Below are 15,840 nucleotides of genomic sequence, written 5' to 3' on the forward strand. Positions count from 1 at the left end.
AGGGTTCCCTTTTCTCCACACCCTCTCCAGCATCTGTTGTTTATAGATTTTCTGATGATGCCCATTCTAACCAGTGTGAGGTGATACTTCACTGTAGCTTTGATTTGCTTTTCTCTAATAATTAGTGATGTTGAGCAGCTTTTCATATGCCTCTGGGCAATCTGTATGTCTTCTTGGAGAAATGTCTATTTAGATCTTCTGCCCATTTTTTGATTGGGCTGTTTGTTTTTTTGATATTGAGCTGCATGAGCTGTTTATATATTTTGGAGATTAATCCTTTGTTGATTCGTTTTTAAATATTTTCGCCCATCCCGAGGGTTGTCTTTTTGTCTTGTTTATAGTTTCCTTTGCTGTGCAAAAGCTTTTAAGTTTCATTAGGTCCCATTTGTTTATTTTTTTTTTATTTTCATTACTCTAGGAGGTGGGTCAAAAAAGATCTTGCTGTGATTTATGTCAAAGAGTGCTCTTTCTAAGTGTCCAGTCTTACATTTACATCTTTAAACCATTTTGAGTTTATTTTTGTGCATGGTGTTCTAATTTCATTCTTCTACATGTAACTGTCCAGTTTTCCCAGCACCACTTATTGAAAAGACTTTTTGCCATTGTATATCCTTGCCTCCTTTGTCATAGATTAGCTGACCATAGGTGCGTGGGTTTAACTCTGGGCTTTCTATCCTGTTCCATTGATCTATATTTCTGTTTTTGTGCCAGTACCATACTGTCTTGATTACTGCAGCTTTGTGGTATAGTCTGAAGTCAGGGTGCCTGATTCCCCCAGCTCTGTTTTTCTTTCTCAAGATTGCTTTGGCTATTCGGGGTCTTTTGTGGTTCCATACAAATTGTGAATTTTTTTGTTCTAGTTCTGTGAGAAATGCCATTGGTACTTTCACAGGGATTGCATTGAGTCTGTAGATTGCGTTGGGTAGTACAGTCATTTTGACAATACTGAGTCTTCCAATCCAAGAACATGGTATATCTCTCCATCTGTTTGTGTCATCTTTGATTTCTTTCATCAGTGTCTTACTAGTTTTCTGAGTACAGTTCTTTTACCTCCTTAGGTAGGTTTATTCCTAGGTATTTTATTCTTTTTGTTGCAATGGTGAATGGGATTGTTTCCCTAACTTCTCTTTCTGATCTTTCCTTGTTAGTGTATAGGAATGCAAGAGATTTCTGTGCATTAATTTTGTATTCTGCAACCTTACCAAATTCACTGATTAGCTCTAGAAGTTCTCTGGTGGCATTTTAGGAATATCTATGTATAGTATCATGTCATCTGTAAATAGTGGCAGTCTTACTTCTTCTTTTCCAATTTGTATTCCTTTCATTTCTTTTTCTTCTCTCATTGCCGTGGCTAGGACTTCCAAAATTATGTTGAATAATAGTGGACATCCTTATCTTGTTCCTGATCTTAGAGGAAATGCTTTCAGTCTTTCACCATTGAGAAACCCACCATTGCTGTGGGTTTGTCATATATGCCCTTTATTATGTTGAGGTAGGTTCCCTTTATGCCCACTTTCTGGAGAGTTTTTGATCATAAATGGGTGTTGAATTTTCTCAAAAGTTTTTCTGCATCTATTGAGATGATCATATGGTTTTTATTCTTCAATTTGTTAATATCGTGTATCACATTGATTGATTTGCATATATGGAAGAATCCTTGCATCCCTGGGATAAATCCCACTTGATCATGGTTTATGATCCTTTTAAGGTGCTGTTGGCTTCTGTTTACTAGTTTTCTCTTGAGGATTTTTGCATCTATATTCATCAGTGATATTTGTCTGTAATTATATTTTTTTGTAGTATCTTTGTCTGGTTTTGGTATCAAGGTGACGGGTGGCCTTGTAGAATGAGTTTGGGAGTGTTCCTTCCTCTGAAATTTTTTGGAAGAGTTTGAGAAGGATGGGTGTTAGCTCTCTCTAAATGTTTGGCAGAATTCACCTGTGAAGCCATCTGGTCCTGGACTTTTGTTTGTTGGAAGATTTTTTTTTTTTTTTTTGTGGTACACGGCCCCTCACTGTTCTGCCCTCTCCCGTTGCGGAGCACAGGCTCCAGACGCGCAGGCTCAGCGGCCATGGCTCACGGGGGCAGCTGCTCCGCGGCATGTGGGATCTTCCCAGACCGGGGCATGAACCCGAGTCCACTGCATCGGCAGGCAGACTCTCAACACTGTGCCACCAGGGAAGCCCTGTTTGTTGGAAGATTTTAATACAGTTTCAATTTCATTACTTGTGATTGGTCTGTTCATATTTTCTATTTCTTCCTGGTTCAGTCTTGGAAGATTATACCTTTCTAAGAATTTGTCCGTTTCTTCCAGGTTATCCATTTTATTGGCATAGATTTGCTTCTAGTAGTCTCAAGATGCTTTGTATTTCTGCGGTGTCTGCTGTAACTTCTCCTTTTTCATTTCTAATGTTATTGATTTGAGTCCTCTCCCTCTTTGTCTTGATGAGTCTGGCTAAAGGTTTATCAATATTGTTTATCTTCTCAAAGAACCAGCTTTTAGTTTTATTGATCTTTGCTATTGTTTTCTTTGTTTCTCTTTCATTTATTTCTGCTCTGATCTTTATGATTTCTTTCCTTCTACTAACTTTGGGTTTTGTTTGTTCTTGTTTCTCTAGTCACTTTAGGTGTAAGGTAAGATTGTTTATTTGAGATGTTTCTTGTTTGTTGAGGTAGGATTGTATTGCTATAAACTTCCCTCTGAACTGCTTTTGCTGCATCCCATAAGTTGTGAGCCGTCATGTTTTGTCATTTGTTTCTAGGTATTTTTTGATTTCCCCTTTGATTTCTTCAGTGATCGCTTGGTTATTTAGTAACATATTGTTTAGCCTCTATGTGTTTGTGTTTTTTATGTTTTTTTGCCCTGTAATTCATTTCTAATCTCACAGAATTGTGGTCAGAAAAGATGCTTGATATGATTTCAATTTTCTTAAATTTACTGAGGCTTGATTTGTGACCCAAGATGTGATCTATCCTGGAGAATGTTCTGTGTGCACTTGAGAAGAAAGTGTAGTCTGCTGTTTTCAGATGGAATGTCCTATAAATATCAATTAAATCTATCTGGTCTATTGTGTCATTTAAAGCTTATGTTTCCTTATTAATTTTCTGTCCAGATGATCTGTCCCTCGGTGTAAGTGAGGTGTTAAAATCCCCCAGTATTAGTGTGTTACTGTCAGCTTCCTTTTATAGTTGTTAGCATTTGCCTTATGTATTGAGGTGCTCCTATGTTGGGTGCAAATATGATTCTTATATCTTCTTCTTGGATTGATCCCTTGATCATTAGTATCCTTCCTTGTCTCTTGTAACATTATTTTAAAGTCTATTTTATCTGATATGAGTATTCCTACTCCAGATTTCTTTTGCTTTCCCTTTGCACGGAATATCTTTTTCCATCCCCTCACTTTCAGTCTGTATGAGTCCCTAGGTCTGAAGTGGGTCTCCTGTACACAGCATATATATGGGTCTTGTTTTTGTATCCATTCAGCAAACCTCTGCCTTTTGGTTGGAGCATTTAATCCATTCACATTTGAGGTAATTATCAATATGTATGTTCCTATTACCATTTTCTGAATTCTTTTGGGTTTGTCTTTGTAGGTCATTCTCTTCTCTTGTGTTTCCCACTTAGAGAAGTTCCTTTAGCATTTGTTGTAGAGCTGGTTTGTGGTGCTGAATTCTCTTAGCTTTTGCTTGTCTCTAAAGCTTTTGATTTCTCCATCGAATCTGAATGAGATTCTTGCTGGGTAGAGTAATCTTGGTTGTAGGTTCTTCCCTTTCATCACTTTAAGTATATCATGCCAATCCTTTCTGGCTTGTAGAGTTTCTGCTGAGAAATCAGCTGTTAACCTTATGGGAGTTCCCTTGTATGTTATTTGTCATTTTTCCCTTGCTGCTTTCGGTAATTTTTCTTTGTCTTTAATTTTTGCCAGTTTGATTACTATGTGTCTTGGCGTGTTTCTCCTTGGGTTTATCCTGTATGGGACTCTCTGTGCTTCCTGGACGTGGGTGGCTATTTCCTTTCCCATGTTAGGGAACTTTTCGACTATAATCTCTTCAAATATTTTCTCGGGTCCTTTCTCTCTCTCTTCTCCTTCTGGGACCCCTATAATGTGAATTTGGGTGCATTTAATGTTGTCCCAGAGGTCTCTTAGGCTCTTTTCATTCTTTTTTCTTTATTTTGTTCCACAGCAGTGAATTGCACCATTCTGTCTTCCAGGTCACGTATCCATTCTTCTGCCTCAGTTATTCTGCTATTGATTCCTTCTACTTTATTTTTCATTTCAGTTATTATATTGTTCATCTCTGTTTGTTTGTTCTTTAATTCTTCTAGGTGTTTGTTCTTTAATTCTTCTAGGTCTTTGTTAAACAGGTCTTGCATCTACTCAATCTTCGCCTCTATTCTTTTTCCGAGGTCCTGGATCATCTTCACTATCATTATTCTGAATTCTTTTTCTGGAAGGTTGCCTATCTCTACTTCATTTAGTTGTTTTTCTGGGGTTTTATCTTGTTCCTTCATCTGGTACATATCCCTCTGCCTTTTCATGTTGTCTATCTTTCTGTGAATGTGGTTTTCGTTCCACAGGCTGCAGGATTGTTGTTCTTCTTGCTTCTGCTGTCTGCCCTCTGGTGGATGAGGCTATCTAAGAGGCTTGTGCAAGCTTCCTGATGGGAGGGACTGGTGGTGGGCAGAGCTGGGTGTTGCTCTGGCGGGCAGAGCAGTAAAACTTTAATCCACTTGTCTGCTGATGGGTGGGGCTGAGTTTCCTCCCTCTTGGTTGTTTGGCCTGAGACAACCGGCACTGGAGCCTACAGGCTCTTGGTGGGGTTAATGGCTGACTCCAGGAGGGCTCACACTAAGGAGTACTTCCCAGAACTTCTGCTGCCAGTGTCCTTGTCTCTGTGGTGAGCCACAGCCACCCCCCGCCTCTGCAGAAGACCCTCCAACACTAACAGGTAGGTCTGGTTCAATCTCCTATGGGGTCACTGCACCTTCCCCCTGGGTATTGATGCGCACACTACTTTGTGTGTGTCCTCCAAGAGTGGAGTCTCTGTTTCCTCCAGTCCTGTCAAAGTCCTGCAATCAAATCCTGCTAGCCTTCAACGTCTGATTCTTGGGAATTCCTCCTCCCATATCTGGACCCTCAGGTTGGGTAGCCTGACGTTGGGCTCAGAACCTTCAATCCAGTGGGTGGACTTCTGTGGTATAATTGTTCTCTAGTTTGTGAGCCACCTACCCAATGGTTATGGGATTTGATTTTATTGTGAGTGCACACCTCCTGCCATCTCATGGCAGCTTCTGCTTTGTCTTTGGATGTGGGCTATCTTTTTTGGTGAGACCCAGTATCCTCCTGTTGATGATTGTTCAGCAGTGAGCTGTGATTCTGGTGCTCTCACAAGAGGGAGGGAGCGCACGTCCTTCTACTCCACCATCTTGAACCCTGTTTTACATTGTTGTTGTTTCATTTACAGTTTTATTTTTTTCTAATAGATTTTAAAATTTTTCTAATTTTATATTCTTTTTTATTCTTTGTTATTGTTCTTCCTTGTTTTTTCTTTTCTCCTGTGCCACAGAGCTTGCAGGATCTTGGCTCCCAGTCCAAGGGTCGGGCCTGAGCTCCTGTGGTGGGAGTGCCAAGTCCAAACTGCTCGACTGATAGAGAACCTCAGACCCCAGGGAATATTCATCAGAGTGAGGTCTCCCAGAGGTCCTCATCTCAGCACCAAGACCCGGCTCCACCCAACTACCTGGAAACTCCAGTGCTGGAGGTCTCAGGCCAAACAACTAGTAAGACAGGAACACAGACCCAACCATCGAAAAAACATGAGATGACAAAAAAATATGTTAGAGATGAAGGAGCAAGGTAAAAACTCACAATCCCAGATAAATGAAAAGGAAATAAGCAACCTACCTGAAAAAGAATTCAGAGTAATGATAGTAAAGAAAATCCAAAATTTTGGAAATAGAATGGAGGCACGGATCAAGAAAATACAAGAAATGTTTAACAAAGACCTAAAAGAACTAAAGAACAAACAAACAGTGATGAACAACACAATAACTGAAATTAAAAATACTCTAGAGGGAATCAATAGCAGAATAACTGAGGCAGAAGAATGGATAAGTGAGCTTCAAGGTAGAATGGTGGAAATAACTGCCAAGGAGCAGAATTAAGATAAAAGAATGAAAAGAATTGAGGACAGTCTCAGAGACCTCTGGGACAACATTTAACAATGCACCAACATTCAAATTAAAGGGGTCCCAGAAGCAGAAGAGAAAGAGAAACGGTCTGAAAAAATATTTGAAGAGATTATAGTTGAAAAGTTCCCTAACATGCGAAGGGAAATAGCCACCCAAGTCCAGGAAGCGCAGAGAGTCCCATATAGGATAAACCCTAGGAGAAACATAGCAAGACACATATTAATCAAACTAACAAAAAATAAATTCAAGGAAAAAATACTAAAAGCAGCAAGGAAAAAGCTAAATATAGCATACAAGGGAATCCCCATAAGGTTATCAGCTGATTTTTCAGCTGAAACTCTGCAGGTCAGAAGGGAGTGGCAGGATATATTTATATGAAAGGGAAAAACCTACAACAAAGATTACGCTAACCCACAAGGATCTCATTTAGATTTGACAGAGAAATCAGAAGTTTTACAGACAAGAAAAAGTTAAGAGAATTCAGCACCACCAAACCAGCTTTACAATAAATGCTAAAGGAACTTCTCTAGGCAGGAAACACAAGAAAAGAAAAAGATCCACAAAAACAAATGCAAAACAATTCAGAAAATGGTAATAGGAACATACATATTGATAATTATGTTGAATGTAAATGGATTAAATGCTCCAACCAAAAGACACAGACTGGCTGAATGTATACAAAAACAAGACCCATATATATGCTGTCCACAAGAGATCCCCTTCAGACCTAGGGACACATACAGACTGAAAGTGAGGGGATGAAAACAGATATTCCATGCAAATGGAAATCAAAAGAAAGCTGGAGTAGCAATAGTCATATCAGATAAAATGAAGACTGTTACAAGAGATAAGGAAGGACACTATATAATGATCAAGGGATCAATCCAAAAAGATATAACAATCATAAATACTTATGCACCTAACATAGGAGTACCTCAATACATAAGGTAAATGCTAACAGCCATAAAAGGGGAAATCGAAAGTAACACAAATATAGTGGGGGACTTTAAAACCCCACTTACACAAAGGGATAGATCATCCAGACAGAAAATAAATAAGGAAACAAGCTTTAAATGACACAATAGACCAGATAGATTTAATTGATATTTATAGGACATTCCACCCAAAAGCGGAAGAATGCACATTCTTCTCAAGTGTAAACGGAACATTCTCCAAGGTAGATCATATCTTGGGACACAAATCAAGCCTTGCTAAATTTAAGAAAATTGAAATTGTATCAAGCATCTTTTCTGACCACAATGCTATCAGATTTGAAATCAACTAAAGGAAAAAAACTGTAAAAAACACGAACACATGGAGGCTAAACAGTGCGCTGCTAAATAACCAAGAGGTCACTGAAGAAATCATAGAGAAAATAAATAATACATAGGAACAAATGACAATGAAAACACAATGACCCAAAACCTATGGGACGCAGCAAAAGCAGTTCTAAGAGGGAAGCTTATAGCAATTCAATCTCACCTCAAGAAACAAGAAACATCTCAAATAAACAATCTAAACTTACACCTAAAGCAACCAGACAAAAAAGAACAAAGAAAACCCAAAGTTAGTAGAAGGAAAGAAATCATAAAGATCAGAGCAGAAATAAATGAAAAGAAATGAAGAAAACAATAGCAAAGATCAATGAAACTAAAAGCTGGTTCTTTGAGAACATAAACAAAATTGATAAATCTTTCCCCAGACTTATCAATAAAAAAAGGGAGAGGACTCAAATCATTAAAATTAGAAATGAAAAAGGGGAAATTACAACTGACACTGCAGAAATACAAAGGATCATAAGAGACTAGTACAAGCAAATCTATGCCAATAAAATGGACAACCTGGAAGAAATGGACAAATGCTTGGAAAGATACAACATTCCAAGACTGAACCAGGAAGAAATAGAAAATATGAACAGACCAATCACAAGTAACGAAATAGAAACTGTGATTGAAAATCTTCCAACAAACAAAAGTCCAGGACCAGAAGGCTTCACAGGTGAATTCTATCAAACATTTAGAGAAGAGTTCACATCCATCTTTCTCAAACTCTTACAAAAAAATTGCAGAGGAAGGAACACGCCCAAACTTGTTTTACAAGGCCACCATCACCATGATAACAAAACCAGACAAAAATACCACAAAAATTGATAATTACAGACAAATATCACTGATGAATATACATGCAAAAGTCCTCAACAAAATACCAGCAAACCAAATGCAACAGCATATTAAAAGGATCATACACCATGATCAAGTGGGATTTGTCCCAGGAATGCAAGGATTCTTCAATATACGCAAATCAATCAATGTGATACACCATATTAACAAATTGAAGAATAAAAACCATATGATCATCTCAAAAGATGCAGAAAAAGCTTTTGACAAAATTCAACACCCATTTATGATTAAAAACTCTCCAGAAAGTGGGCACAGAGGGAACCTACCTCAACATAATGAAGGCCATATACGACAAACCCACAGCAAACGTCATTCTCAATGGTGAAAAACTGAAAGCATTTCCTCTAAGATCTGGCACAAGACAAGGATGTCCACTCTCACCACTATTATTCAACGTAGCTTTGGAAGTCTTAGCCATGGCATCCAGAGAACAAAAAGAAATAAAAGGAATACAGATTGGAAAAGAAGAAGTAAAACTGTCACTGTTTGCAGATGACATGATACTATACATAGAAAATCCTAAAGATGCCACCAGAAAACTACTAGAGCTAATCAATGAATTTGGTAAAGTTGCAGGATACAAAATTTATGGACAGAAATCTCTTGCATTCCTATACACTAACAACGAAAGATCAGAAAGAGAGATTAAGGAAACAATCCCATTTACCAATACATCAAAAAGAATATAAAAGAATAAAATACCTAGGAATAAACCTACTTAAGGAGGCAAAAGACCTGTACACCGAAAACTATAAAACACTGATGAAAGAAATCAAAGATGACACAAACAGATGGAGAGATATACCATGTTCTTGGATAGGAAGAATTAATATTGTGAAAATGAATATATTACCCAAAGCAATCTACAGACTCAATGCAATCCCTATCAAATTACCAATGGCATTTCTCACAGAATTAGTACAAAAAATCTTACAATTTGTATGGAAACACAAAAGACCCCGAATAGCCAAAGCAATTTTGAGAAAGAAAAACAGAGCTGGAGGAATCAGGTTCTCTGACTTTGGACTATACTACAAAGCTACAGTAATCAAGCCAGTATGGTACTGGTACAAAAACAGAAATACAGATCAATGGAACAGGATAGAAAGCCCAGAGATAAACCCACGCACATATGGTCAACTGATCTATGACAAAGGAGGCAAGGATATACAATGAAGAAAAGAAAGTCTCTTCAATAAGTGGTGCCGGGAAAACTGGACAGCTACTTGTAAAAGAATGAAATTAGAACACTCACTAACACCATACACAAAAATAAATTCAAAATGGGTTAAAGACCTAAATGTAAGACCGGACACTATAAAACTCTTAGAGGAAAACATGAGAGGAACACTCTGACATAAATCACAGCAAGATCTTTTTTGACCCACCTCCTAAAGTAATAAAAATATAAACAAAAATAAACAAATGGGACCTAATGAAACTTAAAAGCTTTTGCTCAGCAAAGGAAGCCATAATCAAGATGAAAAGACAATCCTTAGAATGGGAGAAAATATCTGCAATCAAAGCAATGGTCAAAGGATTAATCTCCAAAATATACAAACAGTTCACTTAGCTCAATATCAAAAAAACAAACAACCCAATCAAAAAATGGGTGGAAGCCCTAAATAGACATTTCTCCAAAGAAGATATACAGACTGCCTATAAACACATGAAAGAATGTTCAACATCATTAATCATTAGAGAAATGCAAATCAAAACTACAATGAGGTATCACCTCACACCAGTCAGAATGGCCATCATCAAAAAATCTACAAACAATAAATGCTGGAGATGGTGTGGAGAAAAAGGAACCCTCTTGCACTGTTGGTGGGAATGTAAATTGATACAGCCACTATGGAGAACAGTATGCAGGTTCCTTAAAACAGTAAAAACAGAATTACCATATGACCCAGCAATCCCACTACTGTGCATATACCCAGAGAAAACCATAATTCAGAAAGACACATGTACCCCAATGTTCACTGCAGTACTATTTGCAATAGCCAGGTCATGGAAGCAACCTAGATGTCCATTGACAGATGAATAGATAATGAAGATGTGGTACATATATACAATGGAATATCTCTCAGGCCTAAAAAGCAATGAAATTGGGTCATTTGTAGAGATATGAATGGACCTAGAGTCTGTCATACAGAGTGAAGTAAGTCACAAAGAGAAAGACAAATATCATGTATTAATGCATGTATGTGAAATCTAGAAAAATAGTACAGATGAACCTATTTCCACGGCAGGAATAGAGATGCAGATGTAGAGCATGGACATGTGGACACGGGGGGGCAGGGCAGGGTGGGATGAATTGGGAGATTAGGTTTGACATAAATACACTACCATGTGTAAAACAGATAGCTAGTGGGAACCTGCGGTATAGCATGGGGAGCTCAGCTCAGTGCTCTGTGATGACCTCGATGGGTGGGATGGGGGCGATGGAAGGCAGGTCCAAGAGGGAGGGGATATATGTGTACATACAGCCGATTCAATTTTTTGTACAGCAGAAACTAAGACAACATTGTAAAGCAATTATACTCCAATAAAAAAATATATAGGAGACACACAGAAAAGACACAGTAGAGAAGAACTGGATTTTCCGTACTCAGGAGGTAGACGGAATTGAGTTTTTCCTTTATACCCATTAACTACTAGACCCTCTAAAAAGTCCTGAATATGGGTTGACGACATTAACAATTGGACCAACATAACACCTTAGCAATATCTAGGAATAAACTAAGGACAAGAAATACTGTCTTCAGCCTGGAGGGGTGGGATAGGGAGGGTGGGAGGGAGGGAGACGCAAGAGGGAAGACATACGGGAACATATATGTATGACTGATTCACTTTGTTATAAAGCAGAAACTAACACACCATTGTAAAGCAATTATACCCCAATAAAGATGTTAAAAAAAAAAAAAAGAAATACTGTCTTCTACACGTACTTATAATATCATTTAAAATATAAAGGTCCAGGTGTCCTGTAAGCACAGGACCACTCTCTTTCTGGTGTAGGGTATGCCATAAGGGAGACCAATACATTTTGCATCAATCTACAGCCTCTCTCTACCTTGTTGTCACTGTTTGGACAAGATTTCCTACCCTGAAGGAAACAAACAGCTAGACCAGAGGGATAATTTCTTATATCTCTAACTCAGGGCCTTGTGTTTCTGGTCAATATTTCAGGTCATTGTTCTAGCAACTTTAGACCTTGTACCTGTAGTGGAAATGGATGGCATGCCCACTTTCTTACCAATGCACTCCAAGGTGCCCCCTGCCTATATGACCAGAGCACCCCTTTCTAGGGCACACCTAATCACTGGAAACAGGAAGGTACTCCACTCAGCAATTACAGGACAATGAAGTAGCAAGGGTTCAGAAGACTCAAACTCACCTAATCAGACAAGTTAGTTTTTCTCTCTCCATTCAGTAGGGTGTCTTATATATGTTTTACCTACCTCATGGGGTGGCTGAGAAGACCAAATGAGTCAGAATCACTATTTTTAAGGTAGAAAGAAACTTCAGAACTCAATTACTAACCTGGAGTTTCTGGGTCCTTAGAAATCCCCAGGTTTGTAATGGGACCCTAACTTTCATTTATATTAAAAAGGCCAAAGGAAATTGTACATTTATTTTGATGAGAAAGAAAGCACTGACCAACCAAGGCACTATGTTGCTTTGATTTGACAGGAACAAATGTTTAAGAAAAAAAAATTGCTTGATGCTCAAACTTTCCAAAGGAAAGTGTCCTAGTAGTCTGAAGGCTGAAAACATTTTACTGCCCTAGTCCCAAATGTTTATTCTATAGGCAAAGGAACTGAAGATCCAAGAGGTGAAGCCAGGGGACACAAGCTAGCAAACAGAAGGTCTTGGATTCAAAACCAAGCCTTCTGGCTCCCAAACCAGGAACCCCACCATTTCGTTACCCAGTGAGAGTTGAGTGCAGTGGTGGAAAGCATTAATTTGGAGTCAAAATGAACTAGGTTAAGCCCTGGATATGCCACTCGCTGACCTTTTGGAGTCTCAGTTTCTTCATCAACATAATGGAGAGAATAATGAACAACTTCTTACGGTTGGTGTAAAGACCTGATTAGATCCTGAATGTTCAGAACACTTACACAGTGCTTGGACTACAACATGTGCTGGAAAAATGGTAGCTATTATCATAATTAATTTCCTAATGAGTTTCTGATATGCAGTTTGTAAACCTTAAAAGAGCTATAAAATGCTAAACATATTTATCTACATGTATATGAATAATATACTATATAACAATTTAATAGTGGTTATTAGTACTAAATCATTTTAGTCTATAGTTTAAAGCTCTCTGAGGAAGAGAGCTAAAATAACATGGGCTAACCATTTTGTAACATTCAAATAGAAACAGAGTAGCAGATAGTTGCTGTCCCAGCCTCTTAGCATCATTCCCTTTTCTGTTAACCACAGCCTAAGCCTTCTTGGGGTACCCCATCCTTCTCTTTCTTGGTTCTCATGGTTTAGAGATGAGAACACTACCCAAATCTAAACCATCCGCTTGGCTATGGTGTTTGCCTTGCTGTTGCCCAAACAACCCAAGTCAGGCCAGTGCCAAACCAGCCAGTGCCACAGTGTTGGAAAAAAGGGAAACCATTTTTTCCCGTGGATGGAAACCTGGGAGGATGTACGTCTGGAGCTGCTGGGGCCCACAAACTGGAGAGAATCTCTCAGAGAACAGAGCTGACACAGAGGACAGTCAAGTAGAGGGAGGAAGACTGCATTCTAATTGTAGTGTTGAGGGCCTGAAGCTAGGAACTCCTAAACTTTCCAACATGTGAGCCCCAAATTCCTTGTTTTACATTAGCCTTGTTTTACATTAGTCTGGCCTCCTATCCCTTACAACCAAAAACGTCTTTAATAAATACTCATCAGTAAAATGAAGGCACAATATAGAGTTTCACATTGAATGACAGAATCCCCAGACCCAGACAGTAGAAGTCTGTATAGAAGAGATTCTAAGGGCTGCCTGTAATCACGCTGTGTCTTCACTGCTAGATGGCCAGTGAGAGAGCCTGTGACCTCAGACAGTCAAGTAATTTCTCTCTGAAGTTGCCTGCAAGGAAGCAAAGGCTGAAGGATCAGCGATGAACTGCCTCAGGATGCTTTCCACCTTCCTACTCCAAGACCCAGGTAGTTCTCTCCTAACTGTTCACCTTCTAGCCTGAACCTGATTCCCTGCAACCGTCACTTTGTGCAGAAACAACGTGAAATGGAAGTTCAATCTGGTCATTGCTGGAAGGTGCAAGTTCTGTCCACTTTTCCATTCTCCCATTCATGCCAATTATCATTGCTATTTCTCTGCATGAAACAATAATACCTGGTGTTGGTGTCCCGGTTTACATCCACTTGGAATTGAATCAGATGGTCTTTAAGATTTTGGGCTCGCTCACAGAGATCATAATTTAGGGTCATGGTGTCAAGGCAGAACATGGCCAAAGGCACGGTAATGTGCATGGATGCAATTTCATTTCTCCGCTTTTTTATGCTATTGATCTTCTGTAGAAGAGAGTAGATTCAGTAGATTAATTTGCCTCTAGCCTCTATGCATTTGCCCCCAAGTCTCACCCTCCAGCCAATATAGTACAATATTGAGCATAGTATATATACTAATGAAACACACTGACTACTCAATGGATTGCCTGTAGCACATGTAACCAAGATACGAAATGTCAAGTGGCATCTCCTACCATCACAAAATCCTCAATTTCATGATTTTCTTTCAGGAACGCAGTGATGTTTTGCTCTGCAGTGTTATCCAATAAGTCATGATACTTCTTGTATACATTTAAGTACCTTCCATATTGAAGAGCATAAAATCAAACATACAAACACAGGTCACCAGATCAGATTAGTCAGAGTGGCAAATGAAGAGATAATATCATAAAAACCAGCCCAAATCACGAAAGAGGAATATAACGTGGCAAAGTAGAGGGAACTGGGAATTCAGAACTTTAGCTTCAAATTCCAATTTTGCTACTTCCTAGCTGCATGAACTTAGACAAGATATTTCTCTTTTTCAAAGATCAGTGTCCTTAATTTTAAGTGGAAATGATAACAGCTCACTGGTTATATATGTAAAAAAGCTGTAATAATATATATTTAAAGCAATTAATACTATGCCTAACGTACAGTAAATGTGCAATAAACATTACTTCCTACCCCTCCTTCCGGTTCTAAAGTTCTACATCTAAATTTTAAGATGAAAATTTGTAACTAGTGAACCTAAAGTCTATTGAATAGAATTAAGTTTCCCTCCGTCTGTTGTCAGATAAGGCAGAAATGGCTGGACAGATTTCCCCCAAATTGGAGGATGTTTGGGGGATGCTCTGACTTAAAATAAGTTTGAATTAAAATAAAGATGACATGGAGTAAACAGAATTAACTTTGTGGGGCCCAGGAGTATACTTCCAAGAGCTGGCTAACACTTCAGAGACTCTGAAACTGAGATACAAGGAGAAGCTCATGGAACTGTCAGTACAGAAAAACAAACTATATGTATAAGAATCAACAACAGGGTAAACAGGGGTTTCAAACAGATGACACCAGATTAAATTCACGAGGGCAGAGCTTTCAAATCTGAGGCCGTGGTTTTCAGAATAGATTAGCAGCAGTCCTCAGCTGGGGGTAATTTTGCCCCCAGGGGACATTTGGCCATGTCTGAAGACATTTTGGGTTGTCAAAACCAGGGAGCGTCCTACTAACAGGTAGAAGCCAGGGATGCTGCTAAACATCCTACCATACACAGGACAGCCCCTCATAATGCAGAATTTTCTGGTCTAGTCTTCTTGCTTCCCTTCCTCTTTTGTTCTCTTCTTTTGTGATTTGATGACTATCTTTAGGGTTGTGTTTGGATTGCTTTTCCTTTTTTGTATCTATTGTACATTTTTGGTTTGCAGTGACCATGAGGTTTTGACATAGCAGTCTATATATAGATATACACACACACATATATACATATATACATACAAGATTGTTTTAAGTTGCTGGTCTCTTAATTTCAAATGTATTTCCAATATCTTGCACTTGTAGTCTCCTCTTCTCATGATTGCTGGTTTTGACATCATATTTGTGACATCATATTTGTGTGTGGATGATTTCCTACCTTTATTGTATGTTTGCCTCTACCAGTGAGCTTTCCCTTTCGTAATTTTATTGTTTCTGGTTGTGGGCTTTTCTTTTCCACCTAGAGAAGTTCCTTTAGTATTTGTTGTAAAGCTGGTTTGGTGGTGCTGAATTCTCTCAGCTTTTGCTTGTCTGTAAAGCTTTTGATTTCTCCGTCGAGTCTCAACGAGAGCCTTGCTGGGTAGAGTATTCTTGGTTGTAGGTTTTTCCTTTTCAACACTTTAAATATATCATGCCACTCACTTCTGGCCTGCAAAGTTTCTGCTGAAAAATCAGCTGATAACTGTAGGGGGTTCCCTTGTA

At 38.7% G+C, this 15,840-nt stretch overlaps 1 protein-coding gene across 1 annotated transcript in view; it reads right to left on the reverse strand.

Annotated features, from left to right (window-relative positions):
- The window catches only part of DNAH3 (dynein axonemal heavy chain 3), a 188,767-nt gene that overhangs the window by 148,125 nt on the left and 24,802 nt on the right, over window positions 1-15,840 (reverse strand). Inside the window, exons 12-13 of the mRNA XM_060033062.1 lie at window positions 14,103-14,208; window positions 13,733-13,911 (exon numbers count right to left, since the gene is read on the reverse strand). Coding sequence (XP_059889045.1) covers window positions 13,733-13,911; window positions 14,103-14,208 — 285 coding nt within the window. The remainder of the gene's footprint in view (window positions 1-13,732; window positions 13,912-14,102; window positions 14,209-15,840) is intronic.

This window comes from Delphinus delphis, chromosome 15 (genome assembly GCF_949987515.2).
Source record: "Delphinus delphis chromosome 15, mDelDel1.2, whole genome shotgun sequence".
Taxonomy (NCBI): Eukaryota; Metazoa; Chordata; class Mammalia; order Artiodactyla; family Delphinidae; genus Delphinus; species Delphinus delphis.